Genomic DNA, 18,030 nt, shown 5'->3' with positions numbered 1-18,030 from the left:
TTGAGGAATGTACGTGACTTCTACCCCTGAAGTTTTCTCTGTGTTTTTATTATTAGTTTACAAACCCAGCTGTTTAATCCTAGCAGGTCATCAATGACATAGCCAGAAAAAACAGCTTCAGCTCATACAGTGCAAGCTACTGCTACAATAGCTAGGCAAAGGGACCTATGCACTGGATGAAAGAAACCAGAGAGTATCATTCCCTGTAAAGCAGTAGCTCTCAAACCTTTTTGTACTGGTGACCCCTTTCCCATAGCTAGCTGGAGGCAAAGCAGGGTTTGGGGTGAAGGCTGACACCTCATGACCCCTTGTAATAACCTCACAACCTCTTGAGGGGTCCCGACGCCCTGTGATAAAGGTGGATAGACAGCAAATGAGGTTGCAGTGGGAATAGTCACAACAGATCATGTCTATCTCCCCACCTCCCACTGAACCAAGCACAGCTGCACTACCTTTATTGCTGGGCCCCCACCCTTGAACAGATACTGAAGAGAGAGGAAAGTTACAAGTATTGACAGCAGCCACAAGGGTGACTTACATCCATGCCTGCTCCCTGAAGCTAGAGGAAAGGGGTGAGAGTAGGAATAATAGCAGGACATTAAGAAAGGGAGAACTAAAGGCAGCAGGAAAGACTTCCTGGCCTGGATATCAATTAGATTATGGGATAGTCTCCCTTGGTTGAGGGTGAAGAGTCGCAGAGCTTTGGTGATTTAAAAGACACTAGAAAAATTGTCAGTGGGACAGATCTGACAGCATAGCAACAAGTGTCCCCTTTAAGTTCTATGATTGTATAGTTCAGACAGCAACAGCTCTAATACTGATTTTTATTTCCTCCTTCCTCTCTCTGTCAGAGTCACGCGATTATTACGGAAGCTCTGTATGTAGCAGGAATAGAACAGAGAGCAGAGTGCAGCCACTGCATGCACTGGTGCAAACGTGATTTCATGTTCTGCAGCTGCAGTCATTTCTGAAGGCCCCATGCCAGCCGTAAGCCTTTTACTGGATCTTTACATAGCTTCTAAAAAGGTGGGGGCTCCAGTTTCTCCATCAAGGATTTGATCCAGTTTGTGCCATTGATTAGTTTAGTGGTGGCAATGACATATTCTGTGCCTCCGTCTTCCATCTGAGAAAGAAACCTCAGTGCAGCAATTTCAGCGTACGTCACGCCTCCCAGAAAGAACACCAACGTTACTCTGTTTTCTCCCTGTTGACCTGAACATTTAGAGAGATAGTTACAGATGGGACTGGTGCGGAAAGGACAGTTTTATTCTGAATTTACCCTAGGGCCAAACTGAAGCACAGATGTCAGTCAAATGACTAAAGTGCTATGGAGCTGTGGATAGAGCACTGAATGGGGTTTATTTCTGGCTCTGCCAGCGACCGTAGGCAAGTCACTACCTCTCTGTGGCTCAGTTTCCCTATTGTAAAATGGAGATAATCCCTCCTTTGCAAATACTATGAGATTTACTGATGAAAAGGCCAATACATTACCAGAGCTAGGAATTATTTCTACCACCTTAGGGCAACGATCAAAGGCAGCTCACTATACTGAAGTTGGGAATATACCAAGAATTACTAATCAAATGGATGCTGTCAGTCACGACATCAGACTCTGTAAATGAATTTAACAGAACTGTCCCAGACCAATCAAGTGACTCCAAAGAAGCTTACGCTTTTTTTGTAGGCCAGTAGGTAACTGCTGCCTCTCTTCAAAGTGGGGTCCTGGGAGCATCTTTAAAACTTCTTCTATGCTACGCCACCCTGGGCGAGCAAGCAGCTGTGCCAGACGCACACTTAATGGAGCATAACCACTGTACACATATGAAATATCATTTGGATTCTGCAGGAGAGGGAAATGAACAGCAGTAGAGTTTTCTACTGAAAAGTGACACTTCAGCATATTAAAATCACGCAAATGTACAAGCTATCCCCCCCCCTTATCTGTGTCCATCTTCCCACTGGTCTGCCAACTGATAGAAGTATTCAGTTTACCTGTTCATTAACATCATCCATCCATAGCCGCATGGTTTTCCGGATTGTTGGGTAGTTGTTTCTACTACTTGTCTGAAGTTTTAAGAGTCCAGCCTTTTCCAGATTGTTTAAGGTCAATATATGTTCATAGCCGTAAGTCTGTAACATGAAGATTTTGCTTTTAATGTAGAACTGTCATTTATGCATCAAGAGCAAGTACTTAAAAATCACCTGATTTTATTTCTAACACTAGACACTAACCAAACAACTTAATGAAGTTTGAAATTTATAGACAAGACACCATCAAGGTTTGCAAGACATTTTAAATAGTGAATTCAATTAAACACTGATTTTAGGGACATGTTTTCAAAACAACTCACAGCGGAACAAGTGAGTGTGTAAAAGTTAAAATGAACATTTACAAATGTCTTTTTGCAGTATGCAACAGAAAGCATGACAGTGGGCCAAAACAAATGTATATGCATGTTTTAAATATGTTTAAATATATTTCACATTGTTAAAAAATTAAAAAAACCACAGGATAGTGATTAAACACGTGTAGGCCTTGATCTTGCGAAGTTTTACACATGTGAACAGTCCTATTTAACGCAATAGGATCACTCACTTAAGCACAGATACATATGGGTGTGCAAATCTTTCCAAGACTGGGGCCTTAATGTGCAAGGAATATCCACATTGTTAGTTAAACAATTCTAGCCTGACCTGGAGAATCTCTCTTTTATAATGGTCCAACACCTTCTGCTTGAGTCCACTATTACACACTGACTGCAGGCAAACTAGCCTTAATATCTTGATCAGTGGATGTTTTTGAGCAATGCAATCTTCAGTGTAATTGTTGACCTGTAAAGAAACAGACATCCAAGCGGTCAACCAAAAACCTAGGTTAGGATTTTAACAGAGCTGAAAAGAAAAGCTCTGGTTTTGCTTTTAATGGCAAAGCAAAGATAATGTTCTCGGAAGATGCTTTTACCTCCTTGTCCATCACTATGGGAAGGGATCACAGCAGCTACATAAGCAGCTTAGATATTTGCAAAATAGCTTTGTAGCATTGGTTGTTCCAATTAACATGCTTTGTAAATGGTGTTAACAATTGATATCTATGATCCTATGATACACTGGAAGTGTTTTGCAAACTCTGATCCTTGATTCCCCACCCACCCCCATATCATTAGAGCACTATACAAGTCAAAGCACAGAGCACTGAAGCTGTGTCAACAGTTGCCCTTGCTGCAATACATGCAGCAGAACCAAAGCATTGTAATGGTGACCTTAGTCTCCCTGTGCCTGATGGAAAGTGCAGCATAGCAACTATTGCCCCTCCATACCAGCAGACAGACAGGAGGCCACGGACGCAGTTTAATTAGGTTGCAACTTTATTCACTTTAATGTCTAGGACAATCTGACAAATTGTACAGTGCAGGGAGGAGGGGATGGGCTCCCCGCTGATGCAGATGTAGGAGGCCCCTATACTCAGCTCCCATGGGGGAGGGATAGCTCAGTGGTTTGAGCATTGGTCTGCTAAACCCAGGGTTGAGAGTTCAATCCTTGAGGGGGCCATTTAGAGATCTGGGGCAAAAATCTGTCAGGGACGGTACTTGGTCCTGCTGTGAAGGCAGGGGAGTGGACTCGATGACCTTTCAAGGCCCCTTCCAGCTCTATGAGATAGGTATATCGCCATATAAAAAAGGATATTTTCCTTCTGATCCTTTCCCAATCCAATTGACCTGATATGCATATCCCTTCCATAGCGAGTACCTGCACTGGACATCTGCTACAAGTTTTACATACAAGTTGCAACATGATAACCTAACCCTCTATTCCACCCCCTTGGTCCTCTGATCAGCTGTGTGGAAGGGGGGGGGAAATCTAGCAGTGAGGGGAAATTCCTTGCCAGCCCCCGAGAAAAGAGGCAACTAGAGTAATGGCCACAGTGTGTCAAAAGCAAACCTGGTCCTATCCAAAGTACATTGATAGGTAGGTAGGTGGGAGCTTTCAGCCAGATCCTCATAAAGTGGCCCTCGTCTTGGCTACGTGGGGTATAAATACCTCTCCCAGTCAGCAGGAAGGGCAATATAGTAATCTTGGCATGGCACCAACTGGAGCCTGCCCTTCCTGTCCATCACTGTAAGCTTGTCTCCTTTTTGGCCCTGTTACAACGGAGCCCTTAAAGGGGCAAAGCCCCTTTTGTCCAACTCACCAGACCAAGACACACACATAAAAAGCCTACTTAAATTGTGCCCACTGCATCCTAAGTGGTATGCACCACTTGGAAAGAACGTCTCCAAAAGGCACAAGGAACATACTAAAAGTTTTCAAGACTGGCATCAAATCAGAGTCAGCCATTGTCTAGGTTTCTCTGTATTAACACACCCCCACCAACCTTTCTGATAGGTGTTCTAGGAGACTGTAGTTAGAAGATAAAAATCACATAAAGGCAAGATCTTGCTCTCCACCCACCTTGTCAGTGTCTATTCCTGACATGAACTCTTGTTCCACTGTTAAATTATCAAAAAAATCTTCTGATGCTAAAAAAAAAAATTAAATAAATTAGTAAATTGGTACTTAAAAATAAGAGAGTCAGTTTATCTCTGTGTTAAGTGGCACCAGCGGAGTTGCCCAAGTATAAATAAGGCCAGTATTTTGCTCCTGGTGTCTGAATTTTTTATGAAATCAGCAAAGACATATCACAAGATCAACTGTAGGTGGAATACTGAAAAGGATACTTACTAGTAATGTCTTTGATTAGCTCTGCAATCGAGGTATGGTTTGCTAGAGAACTTCTTGCTGCTTGCATGTGTGGCAGTTGTGAAACGAACTGCTTGATCTCCCCAACTGTTTTAGCATGGTGTCTTTCCTAAAAACACAGCAATTATAGTTTAGAGCTTATTCGTTACAATCAATGTCTGCTAAATCATTTAATCAAAAAGTGTGTTTGTCTGCTTAGTTCTGTACTATGTTCATTGCTTTAAGAAAAATGGAAAGTAGTGAGCTTCATTACACAATGCTGTAATTTTGCAACACTGATCAGTTACCTTCAGTGACATCTGACCTTTCAGACAGACAGCATTTACAAAAATATATTGTTTCCTAGAACAGAACTGTTGCTTCATCAGTTTATAAAGCTGTTGTGTAAATGCACCATGAGAAAAACACCACTGGCATCAGAGTGATATCTTATTTTACAACAGAGGCTGCTAACCACGTTTCTCTGTGCAATTATATTAAAATAGTACAGCATCTTGCACTCCTATTGTGCCTTCCATCCAAGGATCCCAAAGCACTTCTCACATGTTCGTTAAGCAAGCCTCAATTGCCCTCTGAGGCTGGAAAGTATTCCTATCTGTGAAATGGGGATAGTGAGTCTGAGGCCCACAAAAGTGAAGTGTTATTTCCTTTGGTGGATGAGAGGAGTGGCTGCTGACCCTCCACACAAATACATCTAGTAGTATGATGAGATTAAAGATCTTATCATTAAGTGTCACTGGACTTGAGATGCAGTCACTGTGACATACTATTTCAAGAGCACAGACACTGTAGCTGCCCTGCAGTTAAGGAATTAAATCCCTAGGAGGACAAGGTAACATACAGTAGATATTAAATCAATGTTACAAAATTCTACTGACCCATTTACTCGGGTGGGTCTTTTTTTTGACAGGCATGTAAAATATTAGCTTAAATTCTTATCTTTATTTCTGTCAAATATAAGGAGAATCCTTGGAGAAAGCAGAAAGAAAAGGAGATTGCAGATGTCTCACTGCTCTCCCCTGCCTTAGTTCTGGTTTAGAAGAGATTGAAAATCTTATGCAACATTTCAAACATTTCAGGGATCTGCAATTTGCAAAGTGTTGCCTTAAACATTTTAAAAGCTACACCTGAAGGGCTGTAAAGAGAAGAGGCAAAGGAAACCACGAAGATGGAGCCCGGGTTGAAAGATGATATTACAACATTCTATCAATGGGTAGTAGAGAGTATAAAACTTCACGTCCATTAGAGAGCTAGACAAGATGGCGTAAGGAGGCAGGTTTAGTGGTTAAAGCAGGGACTGGGTCAGATATATGGGGGATTCTGGTGCTGGTACTGCCACTGCCACTAACTAGTTGCCTGACTGATGGTTAGGCATGTTATCCAGCTTCACCATGCTTCAGTTTCCACACCTGCAAAACAGGGAGAACACACCCCTCTCTCGCAGGGTGTAAGACTTAACTAGCATTTGTGAAGCTCTCAGCTTCTCAGATGAAAGCTGTCAGAGAAGCGTGAAGTGTTTGGTGCACCCTGAGGAAAGGGAATAGAGAGCATTTTCCCGCTCTCCAAAACTGAACAGCCACCTATTTATTTTGAAACAACTTTTAAAATAAGTCCCAATCGTTAAAGTCTGCCCTAAACAATCTAGAAAACCTGGTCTGATGAAGCATAGACATCTATGAATTCTCAGTCAGAACAATCCAGACATTTGTGTTTCACCCAGTCAACCTATTCCCATCTTGTCACAACAAGGAATACAAAAGGAAGCTTTCTAAAAAGTTATCTTGACTAAAATGTAAACTATACAAATGAGCAAGTACAGGCAGGAGAGCGATAATGAAGTCTGCAATTGACAAGCCCTTCGCTGCCAAAGTACTGCTGTTTCATTATCACCTATTACATCTGACAATCTCTCACATCTCTTTCCTCCCTTCCAGTGTGAAGTATTTTAATCTTTGGGAGCTTCCAACACGAATACCCCAGTAAGGGTCTATTCCTGCAAGTCAAACCTGAATGCACAATTTAGATTGATATACGGTCCATCTAACTGGCCTTAAGATTGGCAGAAGTGATTAAAAGCAGAGGGAAGGAACACAAAACTATTAACACACTGTCAGCACAGCAGGTCACATGGTTAAGCATGGCCTGACTTCTTTTGTTTCCTCGTTTTGCATGTGTATTTGCTTTTAAAAGCAGGGGGCAGAGGGAGGGAAGAAGAGTGTTAAATTCTACAGCTAATGGGCAACAGCTGACAGGCCAACTGGAGTCTCACTGTTGGTAAACTGCACACCTGTAATAGGTGCCAATTGGCTAAAAGGCAACTAGGTATCTATTAGTCCTTAGCCCCGTACACTCTTATTATTGCGTATTTGACTGTGGCAGCAGCGAGAAGCTGTCAGGATCCCATTGTTGTGTGTACAAAATCTAGCATAAAGAGATGGCCTAGTCCCAAAGAGCTTGCAGTTGAAGAAATCCTTAAACTAGCATAAGCTCCTCCCATTCTCCAGCCAGCCCTCCACTGGTTTTGTGCCCCACTCCTCCAATTGCTATTTCTTTGGTTTTCCTAAAAGAGGGAGGATGATCCAGTCATTCAGATTCAATTCCCTGCTGTGTCTGACTTTCTGTGCGACTGTGACACCAGTATCCTGTGTTCACCACTTGTATATGGCTAGGATATCTTTTGTGCGACGTATGCCTCATCCCGCTGAAATGTGTGAAACAAACACGGCACGTAAAATTATGAAATTTTGCGATATGATTGTTACCCAGAACCACAAAATGTTTCAGTAACATCCACAAACCAATTTCTCAGAGACAAAGACACCCTAGCATGCCAGCAAAGTGCTAAGGAGCCATTACCGGCTTAATCGGACATTCTCCAGTGGTGGTGGTGGAGTTGTAAACAAGAAATTTACAATTCATCTGAAGGACAGTTTGGAGCTCACATATGCAATGGAACTGCCTGGCCCCATGACTCAGCAAGGATTTTTTCAGTACAAAGGGTTGGGGGTATAAGAAGGGGAGAAAAGTGTCCCTAGCCACCCTTTCTACCTCTCTGCTGACAAGAGCAATGACTCTGAAAACTGAACAAAGCGGGGGAGTGGTCCCAGGCCAACCTGTGAAATGTATTGCAGCACAGAGTGAGACAAATCTTTTCCTTTTAAGCCTATTAGCCTTGGTAAAGTTTAAGAATTAACTTGTGTGTTTATCCTTTTATTTCTTTTGTAACCAATTTGACTTCTAGGCCTTATCACTTGTCATCTATCTTCCTCTAGTTAATAAACTTGTTTTACTGTTTTATTTAAACCAGTGTGTTTTGTTTAATTATTTGGGAATCTCCACTTACATCAACAAGTCTGGTGCGTAATTATTACCCATTGTTGGAGTGATGAACTATCTATGAGCATGTCCTGTCCAGTGGGCTACTAAGCAGTACAAGACGGACATGTCTGGGAGCAAGGCTTGGGCTGAGGGATGTGCACGTGTGGCCGTGTGTGTAATTCATGGATGGCTGGGCACAGCAGTCACATGTTCAGCTGGGAGTGACTTTGCTGGCTGGTGGCAGAGTGAGCAGAGCCTGTACAGGCTGCTGTTCATCAGGAAAGTAGCATAAAAAGCATCCCAGGCTGGAGAGCTATGGGGACACAGCAGTCCAGTGGTTCAGATTGCACCTTGCCAAAAGTCACTGTGACGTTCCCCAAGTCACTTAGGGTGAAATCCTGTTGCCACTGAAGTCAAAGGAAGTTTGGTCAGTGACTTCAGTAGGGCCAGGATTTCACTCTTTGTGGCTCAGTTCCCCATCTGTACAATGGGGATAACAGCATTCTCCTACTTCACAAGGGTGCTGTGAGGATAAACACACTCCAGATTTTGAGGGTGCAAATACTATGATAATGAGCGTAATATAAATATTAAATCTGATTTAGATTGTAAGCTCGTTTGGGCAGGGACAAGTCTTTATTTCTGGTATTTTTATGAAGCACCTAGCATGCTGGGTGGTGCTATAAAGTTAAACTAAACTAATCTAAAGCCTCATTATTAAGATGCTTAAGCTACTTTAAGATCCTAAAGAGTTTTAAAGTGGAGATGAGTTCAAGCCAAAACCTGGAATCTGAACCACCACTAACTATGGGACAGTCTGGATCCCATGTGATCAGTTTACTGAAAGCTACTAGGGAAATAAAATGCCAAAGGCTACTCATGTAATATTAAGGTTAGGCATTGGAAGGGGTATTAGTGGATCTTAGCCTTGTTTCATGCTCAAATCTGCAGAGCGGTCAGACCCAACTCTCCACCTAGGAGGAGCAGACTGCTCAGATGATGTGCTACAGGGCGGTACAGCGGTGTATATGTCCTTTACCTCAAAGGCTGCAGATATGATTTTGGCTTTCTTGCTTAGCACCGACCCCACAGCATTGAAGTTCTTGTCTCGAATTTCAGCATACAGCTCCTCAGCAGAATTCAGCTGAAGCTTCTTCGGTTCTGTGGGGAGATCCTTGCCACCCTCACCCTGTTTCTTAGGAGCAAACTTTTCAGGAGGGAGTTTCACATAAGCTACCAACACAGGAAGAAAAGAAATGACAAATTAGAGCTCGAACCCCAGTACTTAAACTGGCCAACCAACCAAAACCTTTCCCCAAGCAAGAGGCAGCTCTAGCTTAGTGTAAACACCCATACTGCAACTTGGAAGAAATGTTACTACATATAAGATGATTTCCTCTAATTTGAAAGGGTAAAAATGCCTACTAGCTATATGTAAACAAAGAGGCTTATACAGAGATCTATATAGTACCAGAGAGATGCCTTCTGCTCACCGTCATCAATACATTAGGTGGAAGTTACCAGCTCCACAAGCTTCTGGCCCTACAGTTTTCATGATCCCATGAAAAGTGCTGTGGGATCACTAATGTCTATGTACAGTTGACATCCCACGGACTCACACGTAGCAAAGAGCATTGTGCTCAATTCATCTTCTTGGGCAGGATGAAGCACTGAGCTCACCTTGTTGGAATTGAAACCAGGGTTTCTAATGACATCAAGCAACTAAGCCACCCCTCTGTAGGTTCAGCTAAATTATTCTCAGCTTCATCCCAAATTGCACTGGGCACCTGCACTTTATTCTAGCACTCAGGAATTTTATTCTACTCCACTAGTTTCACTGTCCATGTTTAGCTGCACTTACTATTTTGAATTCCATATATTTCATCAATAAGGCCTTCATATGTCAACTGAGTAGCTAGAGGCGACAACAGGTCTACATTGCGGTCAAGCAACAAGAGGGTATCAAAGATGGGAAATATTGAGTTCTGGCCTCCAGGGAACTCTCGCTTCATCCTGATCATCATGTTAGCCACATGCTGGAAATAAAATAAAATATTTGGTTCGTTATGGCTCAGACCATGAAGGGTGGCTATGATAATTAGCTTTAGAGACATATGCATGTACAAAGACAGGGAACGAAGTGCATATATAAGAAGTGAATGGGAGGAGAGGCAAGCTATGTAACTGGTACAAATGGAGGAAGAGCCATTAAGAAACAAACCAAACTATTCTATGACAAAACCTGCTAGTTTAGTCTGACAGAATGGTCATAGAAGCACAACTCTGCATTCAGTTCTAGATGCCTCCTTACCGAAAGAGGTATTTATGAACTGCACGGAGTTCAGAGAATAAGAACAAAAATGATCTGGTAAGAGGGACTGAATTATGGGGAGAGAGCAAAAGGACACAACACATGTAACTTGACTAAGTGATGAATAAAGATGAAGGTACATAAACCCTTCAGCTATCAGTAGTCGGTTAACTCCAAGGTGGGAGGGGAATTATTTAGAGTGGTTAAGGGAGTCTATCTAGGAGAAAAGGGATGAAGTTAGGTCAAATATCAAGGAATCTTCTTGACAGTGAAATCTATTTGTCTGTGGAACTGTCTCCCGACTGCTTGGGATATTTAAATTAAATTACACAAAGCACTAAACAGGTACAGCAGACAACATTCATGCATTGGTCAGGGTCAATAGGTCTTTATCAACTAATTTACTCCTAGATTCATGGACTTTAAGTCAGAAGGGATCATCGTGATCTAGTCTGACCTGCACACTGCAGGCCGCAGAACTTCACCCACAAATTGCTGGGATTCCAACACCATCACTTGGTTTTCATGAACGCTAACAGGCCAAACTCCAGTGAAATACAGACATACATAACACCACCACGTGTCAGCCTCTCAGCAGCCAGCTGACTTTCACTGGGGAGGGGGAGAAGATATTTGGGCAGGCAAGAAGAACTGTAGGGAACATACTTATAAATATGTTCCTTTAGGGGTGTGGAGCTCGTGAGAGTGATAGATTGCCTGATAATTGTTTCAACCAACAAGAGCCCAAGCAGCAAAATGCAGCTCATGACCCACAGTATCAATAAACCCAACACGCATTAGCAGCAGCTACAAAAACAAACCACCACCAAAACCAAAAAGGATTTATCGTCTTAGAAACACAGATGTTTTAAATTTGTTTTACCCGTGCACAATCCCCCTTCCCGAAGATCTGTGGGATAGTTCCATAGAGCGCCTGTAAGGTCATCAGTCCCTTGGCTGCATGGTACAGACTTGTCTGGTCATTCTCCAAGTAACACTCCTAAATGACAGGGAAAGGAAGGTTACAGAAACGGAGGATATTTAATTAGCCTGATCATCTTAAAAGTAGAACCTGGCTGAACTGGATGGCTTGAGGGATTGCTAAAAGGATACAGGACAGGGCCTTTCACCTCCAGGTCACTGGTTCAAATCTGGCCCAGGTCTCAGCAATCCAAAGTCATTACTTGCTATTGCTAATGGCTGCTCAGTGAGCACTGGGATACCATCTGGTGCGTCAGTGCAGGGCCCAGTGGACAAGCATGCAGGTCACAAAACCATCATTATAGTTATCACTAGCTGCCAGACTGAAGGGTTGTCTGTATGAACAGTGAGTGCACAATGAGCTGGGGTGTAAATCTACCCCACGCTAACCTGCTACGCACCAACTGTCCATAAGGACCCTGTTACCACGCACAAAAAGTTCCCCAGTGAGCTTTGATCTACCCCACTTTCAAAGCTAGTGTGCAGTAGATTTATTCCCCACCTGCACCAATTGTTTGTATATACAAGCCCACAGACGACGTTCCAGGAGTGAATGAACTGTGGAGACTAAGCTAGCCCTTCCACATGTGGTCAGAGTCGAGGAATCTTGCCCCACCTCCTCCCCCCACCCGTACATGTTCTGTGGTTAAATAGGACAGTGATCTCCAGCAATGCCAACTAGGGATGTTTCCAGCATTAAACTCACTTTAAGAAGTGAGTCAGAACATGAAAGTGATTGCTACAGCTCACCATGCTATTTTACCGTCCTTACAGTCCACATACAGCACAGCAGTGCAGGCTGGTTGTTTAGAGACATGCACAGAACAAACAAAAATTCAATTTGTGAGAAAAAATGACCCTGAGATTAAGCCCAGCGCCCTCCTTCACAGAGGAGAGAGACCTTAACAGTGAGAAGAATTCAAGAGGAGGGGGACGATTACAGCTGGTGCCAGGAGCTTCAAGTAGTCTGATTACTCCTCCTGGAAAAACGTGCTGTGACACACCAGCCGGCAGTCGAGCAACAGGACTGCAAAGCAGCAACTTTCATGTGTGCCAGCAACAAGGGGAGCTGGATTCACAAGCAGCACAACTCGGCATCCTGGGGGCTTTATCTACTCAGAGCGATTAGAGTTAATAATAACGGTTCCCGAATAGTGATGAGATCAAACCCGTTATTTTAGAAGTCTCTAGCCAATGTGCTGCTCCTAATTTAATGCAGCAGAGTAACAGAACTGAAACAACAAATCTCTTTCCTGTGACTTGATCAATTAGAAAATGTGTCACCAAGCTGGCAAGTTTTATCATGTCCTGACATCCTCTCTGCTGCTCACACAGGGCTAGATTCAATACACTAACAAGGGGAGATGGCTAAAGAAAGCCTCACACAGACTTAATGGCACTACGTGTGATATGCTGGCAATGCAGGATATATACACAGCACTGTTGCACATCTTAAGACAAGCGTTAAGTCTTTGCACTGCTCTAGGGTGACACCCTAACAATTACAATTTACCCTCCTGTAGCATATTTGACACAGGAAGTTTCAAGTTCTTTATAAAGATTAGTTATTTAAGCCTCACAAATCCTGTTCACACAAGTATTACCCCATTATACAGATGGGAAAGCTGACAGCCTGGTGAAGTGATCGGTCCTCGGGTGCATCGTGGCATTCAGAAACAGACCCCAGGAGTTCTGACTCCCAGGCCACTGTTCTACTGGAGTCCGACCACATTTGCTCTGTAACTCCTTTTATTGCCCTGTGGCTAACCGATCTGAAAAGTGCTTTGAGATCCTTGGATGACGGATGCAACACAAACATGCAAAGTATCTTTTTCCTCAAGACTTAAATCAGCACTTACTTTAAATGCACTTTCAGACTCCATGGATAGCAAGTCTCCATCAAATGGAATGAGGTCCAAACTGTACTGCTCTCTATGAATGAAGGATCCCAGAACGCCCTGATCCTTCAGCCGCTGCTCGCACAATAGGCTGCGACGGGGCACAAACAAGATGTGGAAGTCCCTCAGCGGAGAGCGAACTCTGTCTTCACTGGAAGAGAGTCAGCTTAAGTTGTCACAAGAATGATACACAGTATATACTGACCTTGGTTACTCAGATCGGCAAAACAGAAGACAAAGGGGCACTGAATGGAAGCAAGACAAAGTTCCTGATTGATACTTTCAAGTTCCTTATAAATAAAAGGCAACTCTACTCACAGCCTTTTATTTCGGAATATTTTGTACAAATCGACACCCTGACGGTGAAGGGGATGGCTCAATAGTTAAGCAGTAGGTCTATGGGCTAAGCAGCTTGGCAATACTTATGCTGCCCAGAACTACAGGTTTAAATCCCAAGCAGGGCTAACTTGGCCGTTACCTTTTGCAGTTGACTGTGGGTGGGTCTTTCAAACAAGAGCTATCTGCTCTGATGAACATGAATGGTTCCAGGGCAATTAAAAAAAACGAGTAGAGATTTTCCCTGGTGTCCTTAACCAAAAATTTCTCCCTCTCCATCCTGTTTCTATGCACCTGCTTCCCATCCTCCAACCCCAGAAATGACAGCATTTCAGTGATGCTGTATGCATAGGCCAATTCTGATCCCCCTCATGCCAAGCTGCGTAGCAGTTTCACACTGAAGTGAAAGATTATTAGTGAGTGGGCTGAAATCTGCCCAATTTATTTCACTCATAACTTACATCTGGTATGAACCTGGGGCGAAAGAGGGGTGGGGGGGAAGAAAACATTAACCCCACAGTACCACCACAGCTCTGGGATGCAGCTGTTGTCTTTCCACTTAAACACCAACTGTACCTGAGCACATTTTCAGCAATTATATCCATTAACTCTAGTCTGGGCCTGACAAAGAAAATAATATTCTTGACATCAGCTGGGGGCAGACGGCCCGCCTTGAGGGTGAACATCTTCTCCACCTCATGTTCCTATGAGGAGACAAAAATGGTATTCAATCAAGGTATTCAACTCAACTCCTGTTATTTTGAAAACTGGTTTCAGAAAGGAACACATCAGCTGAAATTGATGCACTAGTTGTTACTGTGACGCCTTATCCAAGGATAGCAACATGGATTTCATCTTCAATTTCCGTATGCTGATTATGTAAATTATTAGTTTACTGCATCACACCACCATTAAAGATAGAGGTTCTGCACATCTGGTCTGTGGGAGGCGAGTTGGCAGAAGAGCAGTAAGTGATATTCCAAAAGACAGAGTCTATTCTTGAAACACATTTTTATTTCTCTGCTATAAGGCAACAATCTAAGACTGGCAAACCATGGTGACAGTATTAGATAGTAACAATTAGGGTTTGAAAGGCAAAAACTAGGACATTTATAGAAATTGTGCTAACAGTCTCTAGAGGCCATTATGAGACTGAGGGTCCAAATAGCTTTTGAGAGTCTGAGTATTAATAAGCACAACATGAATGCCATTTAGGGCTTACCTTTAAAAGTGAGTATTGTGCAATTAATCCAAAGGGTCCTGTGAGGTACTCATCCCACACTATTGCCTAGGAAGAAAAAAAGCCACTGAGAAAAGTCAGTTGCCACAAAGAGGAAAGAAAACCCTGTTGAAGGTAAGCTGCCCTGAGAAGCTCAAACATTTGCTTTCTGAGGTAGTGCCGATTTTAAAAGACAGTAATGAATTAATGGGTAAATTTCAACAATCCTTTGCTCATCTCTAGTTTCTTTCATCAGAGGAGCCCAACATGCTTCAAATATGCTAATTAAATCTCTCAAGAGATTTTTACTGACTAGGGAAACCATGCAGCCTTGCATCAGTGAGTCTAGCAAACGGGAAAATGACAAGGAATTGGGGTGGCTGGACTCTGGGGCAAATTTGGTGCAGCTGCATTGACTATCCTGAAGACAGTGGAGTTCCACTAGGTGCAAGTACAAAACCTGACCCAGTGTCATGGTCAGCCAGTTTAGTGGGGCACCTGGTAAGAGCATTAAGTGAGCTTTCGACTTGCCCTAGTGAAGATGCGTCAAAGGCAAAACTTCTTGTGCAGTGACTGGGACATGCTGGGCTCAGCCTGCCATACCCCACAGAGGTGGCTACATTTTAATGATGGTGCACAGCATGGACATAGTTTACAAAGCTGCCAGGAGTCAGCAGTCCAAGCTCTTGTAACCATTTGTCATGACCTCTTCAGCCACTGCCTAGCATGGCAGCTTTTCACTAAACTCCTGTTCTTCACGTACCACAACTCCACCCTTACCTGACTCTACCCTCACGGCCGCCTCCTCCCTCTGCCTCTTCCTGTCTGTCCTCCACTAACTCAACCTGCCACTCTCTCCCAGAACTACAGAGCACTTGAGATGCCACAACCACACACCCTGCACTGTCTTCTGACTGTACTTGAGGCCTTTAGGGCAAGGATTCATTTGCTTGGCACATTCTGACCATAGGACAGCCCAGCACTGGGGCCAGCCTTACACAATGGCTCAGTTTCTAGTCTGAGTTTGCAAAGTGTTCTGGGATAATTTATTACCACCCTTGAGTGGGCATGTGCAGTGAATGAGGCTCATTACTCCAGGGGTTCCTAGAGCGCACAGGGTCTCAAAGAAGCAGCTGGGCTGTTCCTAACATCTCTTCCTCTGAATGTAAGTGTTAGTCCCATGTGAATGCGAGTGACACTGAGTGACAGAGAAAGGAATGTTCCTTATTTTAGTTTGGATGCGTTTCCATATGGGATGTTTAGATGGGGTTAACTAAGGTCTAGAGCCCACGAGAAAAGGTTCATTTACTGGAAGCCTGAAGTGCCTGGAGATGCTGAGATAGAAGGGCCTGGAGAAGGTATCAACGGTTATTGCTAGGCTGTTTATCTGGGAAAATATCTGCAGAACAGGAACGCCTGTTTAGCATCTCAGGGCAGGGCAGGGCCACCCCCTCGCAGGCTGTCAAAACTACAGACCAGGACCGGGATGAGAAAAGGAGTCAGTTCCCCATCTCCTGAGAAGAGCCCCAGAAGGATCATACAGCTGCAGATTAGGATGGGGAAAAAGAGACCCGAGCACCCCATAATGTTCTCAAAACTACAGCCCAGAGGAGAGACATGACACCCGCCCCCCAGCAGGAGAAATACCCCCGTGAGTCGTGGAGTCAGAGCTGCAAATCGAGAGGAGGTAAAGCAGGGGTCTGGGAGCCGGGCAGAGCGGGGCAGGGAGAGAGAACGGCCCCGCAGGGGTCTCGGAGCCGGACAGGGTGGGGGGAAGGGGCAGTCCCGGCAGCCAGGGGTCTCGGAGCCGGGCAGGGAAAGGGGGGCGGCCTCTGCAGCCGGGCAGGTCGGAGCGGCGGGGGGGGCAGTCCCGGCAGCCAGGGGTCTCGGAGCCGGACCGGGGGCGGGGCAGGGAGAGAGGACGGCCCCGCAGGGGTCTCGGAGCCGGACGGGGTGGGGGGGCAGGGAGAGGGGGCAGCCCCGCAGGGGTCTCGGAGCCGGACGGGGGGGGGCAGGGAGAGGGGGCAGCCCCGCAGGGGTCTCGGAGCCGGGGGGGGGGCGGCCTCTGCAGCCGGGCAGGTCGGAGCGGCGGGGGGGCAGTCCCGGCACCCAGGGGTCTCGGAGCCGGACCGGGGGCGGGGCAGTTATTGGGGAGGCGCCGGGGGGGGGTGTCCCAGAGGCAGCAACTCAGGCCCGCCGGGGGGAGGGGCACTTGGCCGGGCCGGGCCGGGCCCCTCACCTTGGAGCCCGCGCACTTGTCCAGGAACTCGCGCAGCTCCCTGCGCCCGGCCTCCCGCAGCGCCGTCAGGTTCACCCGGCCCGAGCTCAGGTGCGCCGCCATCCCCCGCCAGGCCCGGCCGATCACATGACAGCCCCGATCACGTGACTCGGCGAGGTTCTCGCTCTCCATCTCCCCGCGCAAGCCCCGCCTCCGGGAGCCCCAGCAGGATCCCAGCGGCCGCCCCCTCCCCCCACCGGGGGGCCCGGCTATAACGGCTGCCCCACGCGCCCGGGAGGCGGGAGCGCAGTCACGTGACCCCAGTGGGCCCGTTACCCGCGGAGCATGTTCTGCCCCGGGACAGTCAATGAGCTGTGACGAGAGGGCAGCTGGGCACTGGGGTAAGGGCCGCTGCCCCCGGGGTACTGGGTAACGTCACCTCCCTCAGGGGGGAGGGGTACTGGGGTAACAGCGCCTGCCCCGGGGGGCACTGGGGTAAGGGCCGCTGCCCCCGGGGGTACTGGGTAACGTCACCTCCCCCAGGGGGGAGGGGTACTGGGGTAACAGCGCCTGCCCCGGGGGGCACTGGCCCCAGAGGGGGATATTAGGGTAACGGCCGCTGCCCCCGGGGTACTGGGTAATGACACCTCCCCAGGGGGGTGGGGTACTGGGGTAACAGCGCCTGCCCTGAGGAGGGAGAGATACTGGGGTAACAGCACCCGTGGGGGGCAGGGTTGTTACTGCAATCTCTGTCTTAGGGCTGGTCTCTACTTAAATATGTTGCCACGATGGCCATGTCAGCTAACAGTGTGAGTGAAATCGCAGCCGGAGCTACATAGTTATGGCTGGCAAAAAATTGTAGACACAGGGGGCTGGTCCCTGCTACAAAGGTAGGTCAGGGCTGTAAAAATGTCACTGCTTATGTTGTGTAATTAAGGTGACCTAAACCCCACTGTCACTATCGCTAGGTCGACTGAAGAACTTCTAGTGTAGAAATACGCAGTTATACTAG

General features: G+C 45.8%; 1 protein-coding gene across 1 annotated transcript; it reads right to left on the bottom strand.

The window, feature by feature from the left end:
* Positions 1-27: 27 nt before the first annotated feature.
* On the bottom strand, positions 28-17,257 carry VPS33A (VPS33A core subunit of CORVET and HOPS complexes). The gene is made up of 13 exons (XM_044990099.1): positions 17,040-17,257; positions 14,804-14,869; positions 14,158-14,285; positions 13,207-13,396; positions 11,250-11,366; positions 9,917-10,091; positions 9,095-9,288; positions 4,720-4,846; positions 4,450-4,517; positions 2,695-2,832; positions 1,993-2,130; positions 1,672-1,840; positions 28-1,212 (listed from the first exon to the last, which is right to left on the bottom strand). The coding sequence occupies exons 1-13, from the start codon at positions 17,208-17,210 to the stop codon at positions 1,019-1,021; spliced, it is 1,875 nt and encodes a 624-aa protein (XP_044846034.1). The 5' UTR covers positions 17,211-17,257; the 3' UTR covers positions 28-1,018.
* Between the last annotated feature and the right edge of the window lie 773 nt (positions 17,258-18,030).

The sequence above is a fragment of the Mauremys mutica genome, chromosome 16, assembly GCF_020497125.1.
Source record: "Mauremys mutica isolate MM-2020 ecotype Southern chromosome 16, ASM2049712v1, whole genome shotgun sequence".
NCBI classification, from domain to species: Eukaryota; Metazoa; Chordata; order Testudines; family Geoemydidae; genus Mauremys; species Mauremys mutica.
This window is presented reverse-complemented; position numbering and strand designations above follow the sequence as displayed.

Excerpts from the sequence above, each read along its gene's own strand:
- VPS33A (XM_044990099.1), bottom strand. The coding sequence starts at position 17,210 with ATGGAGAGCGAGAACCTCGCCGAGTCACGTGATCGGGGCTGTCATGTG. Across the intron at positions 11,367-13,206 it reads AGTCTGAAAGTGCATTTAAA|GAGTGTTACTTGGAGAATGA; the intron begins GTAAGTGCTGAT and ends CCTGTCATTTAG. Across the intron at positions 2,131-2,694 it reads ATAAAAGAGAGATTCTCCAG|ACTTACGGCTATGAACATAT; the intron begins GTCAGGCTAGAA and ends TTCATGTTACAG.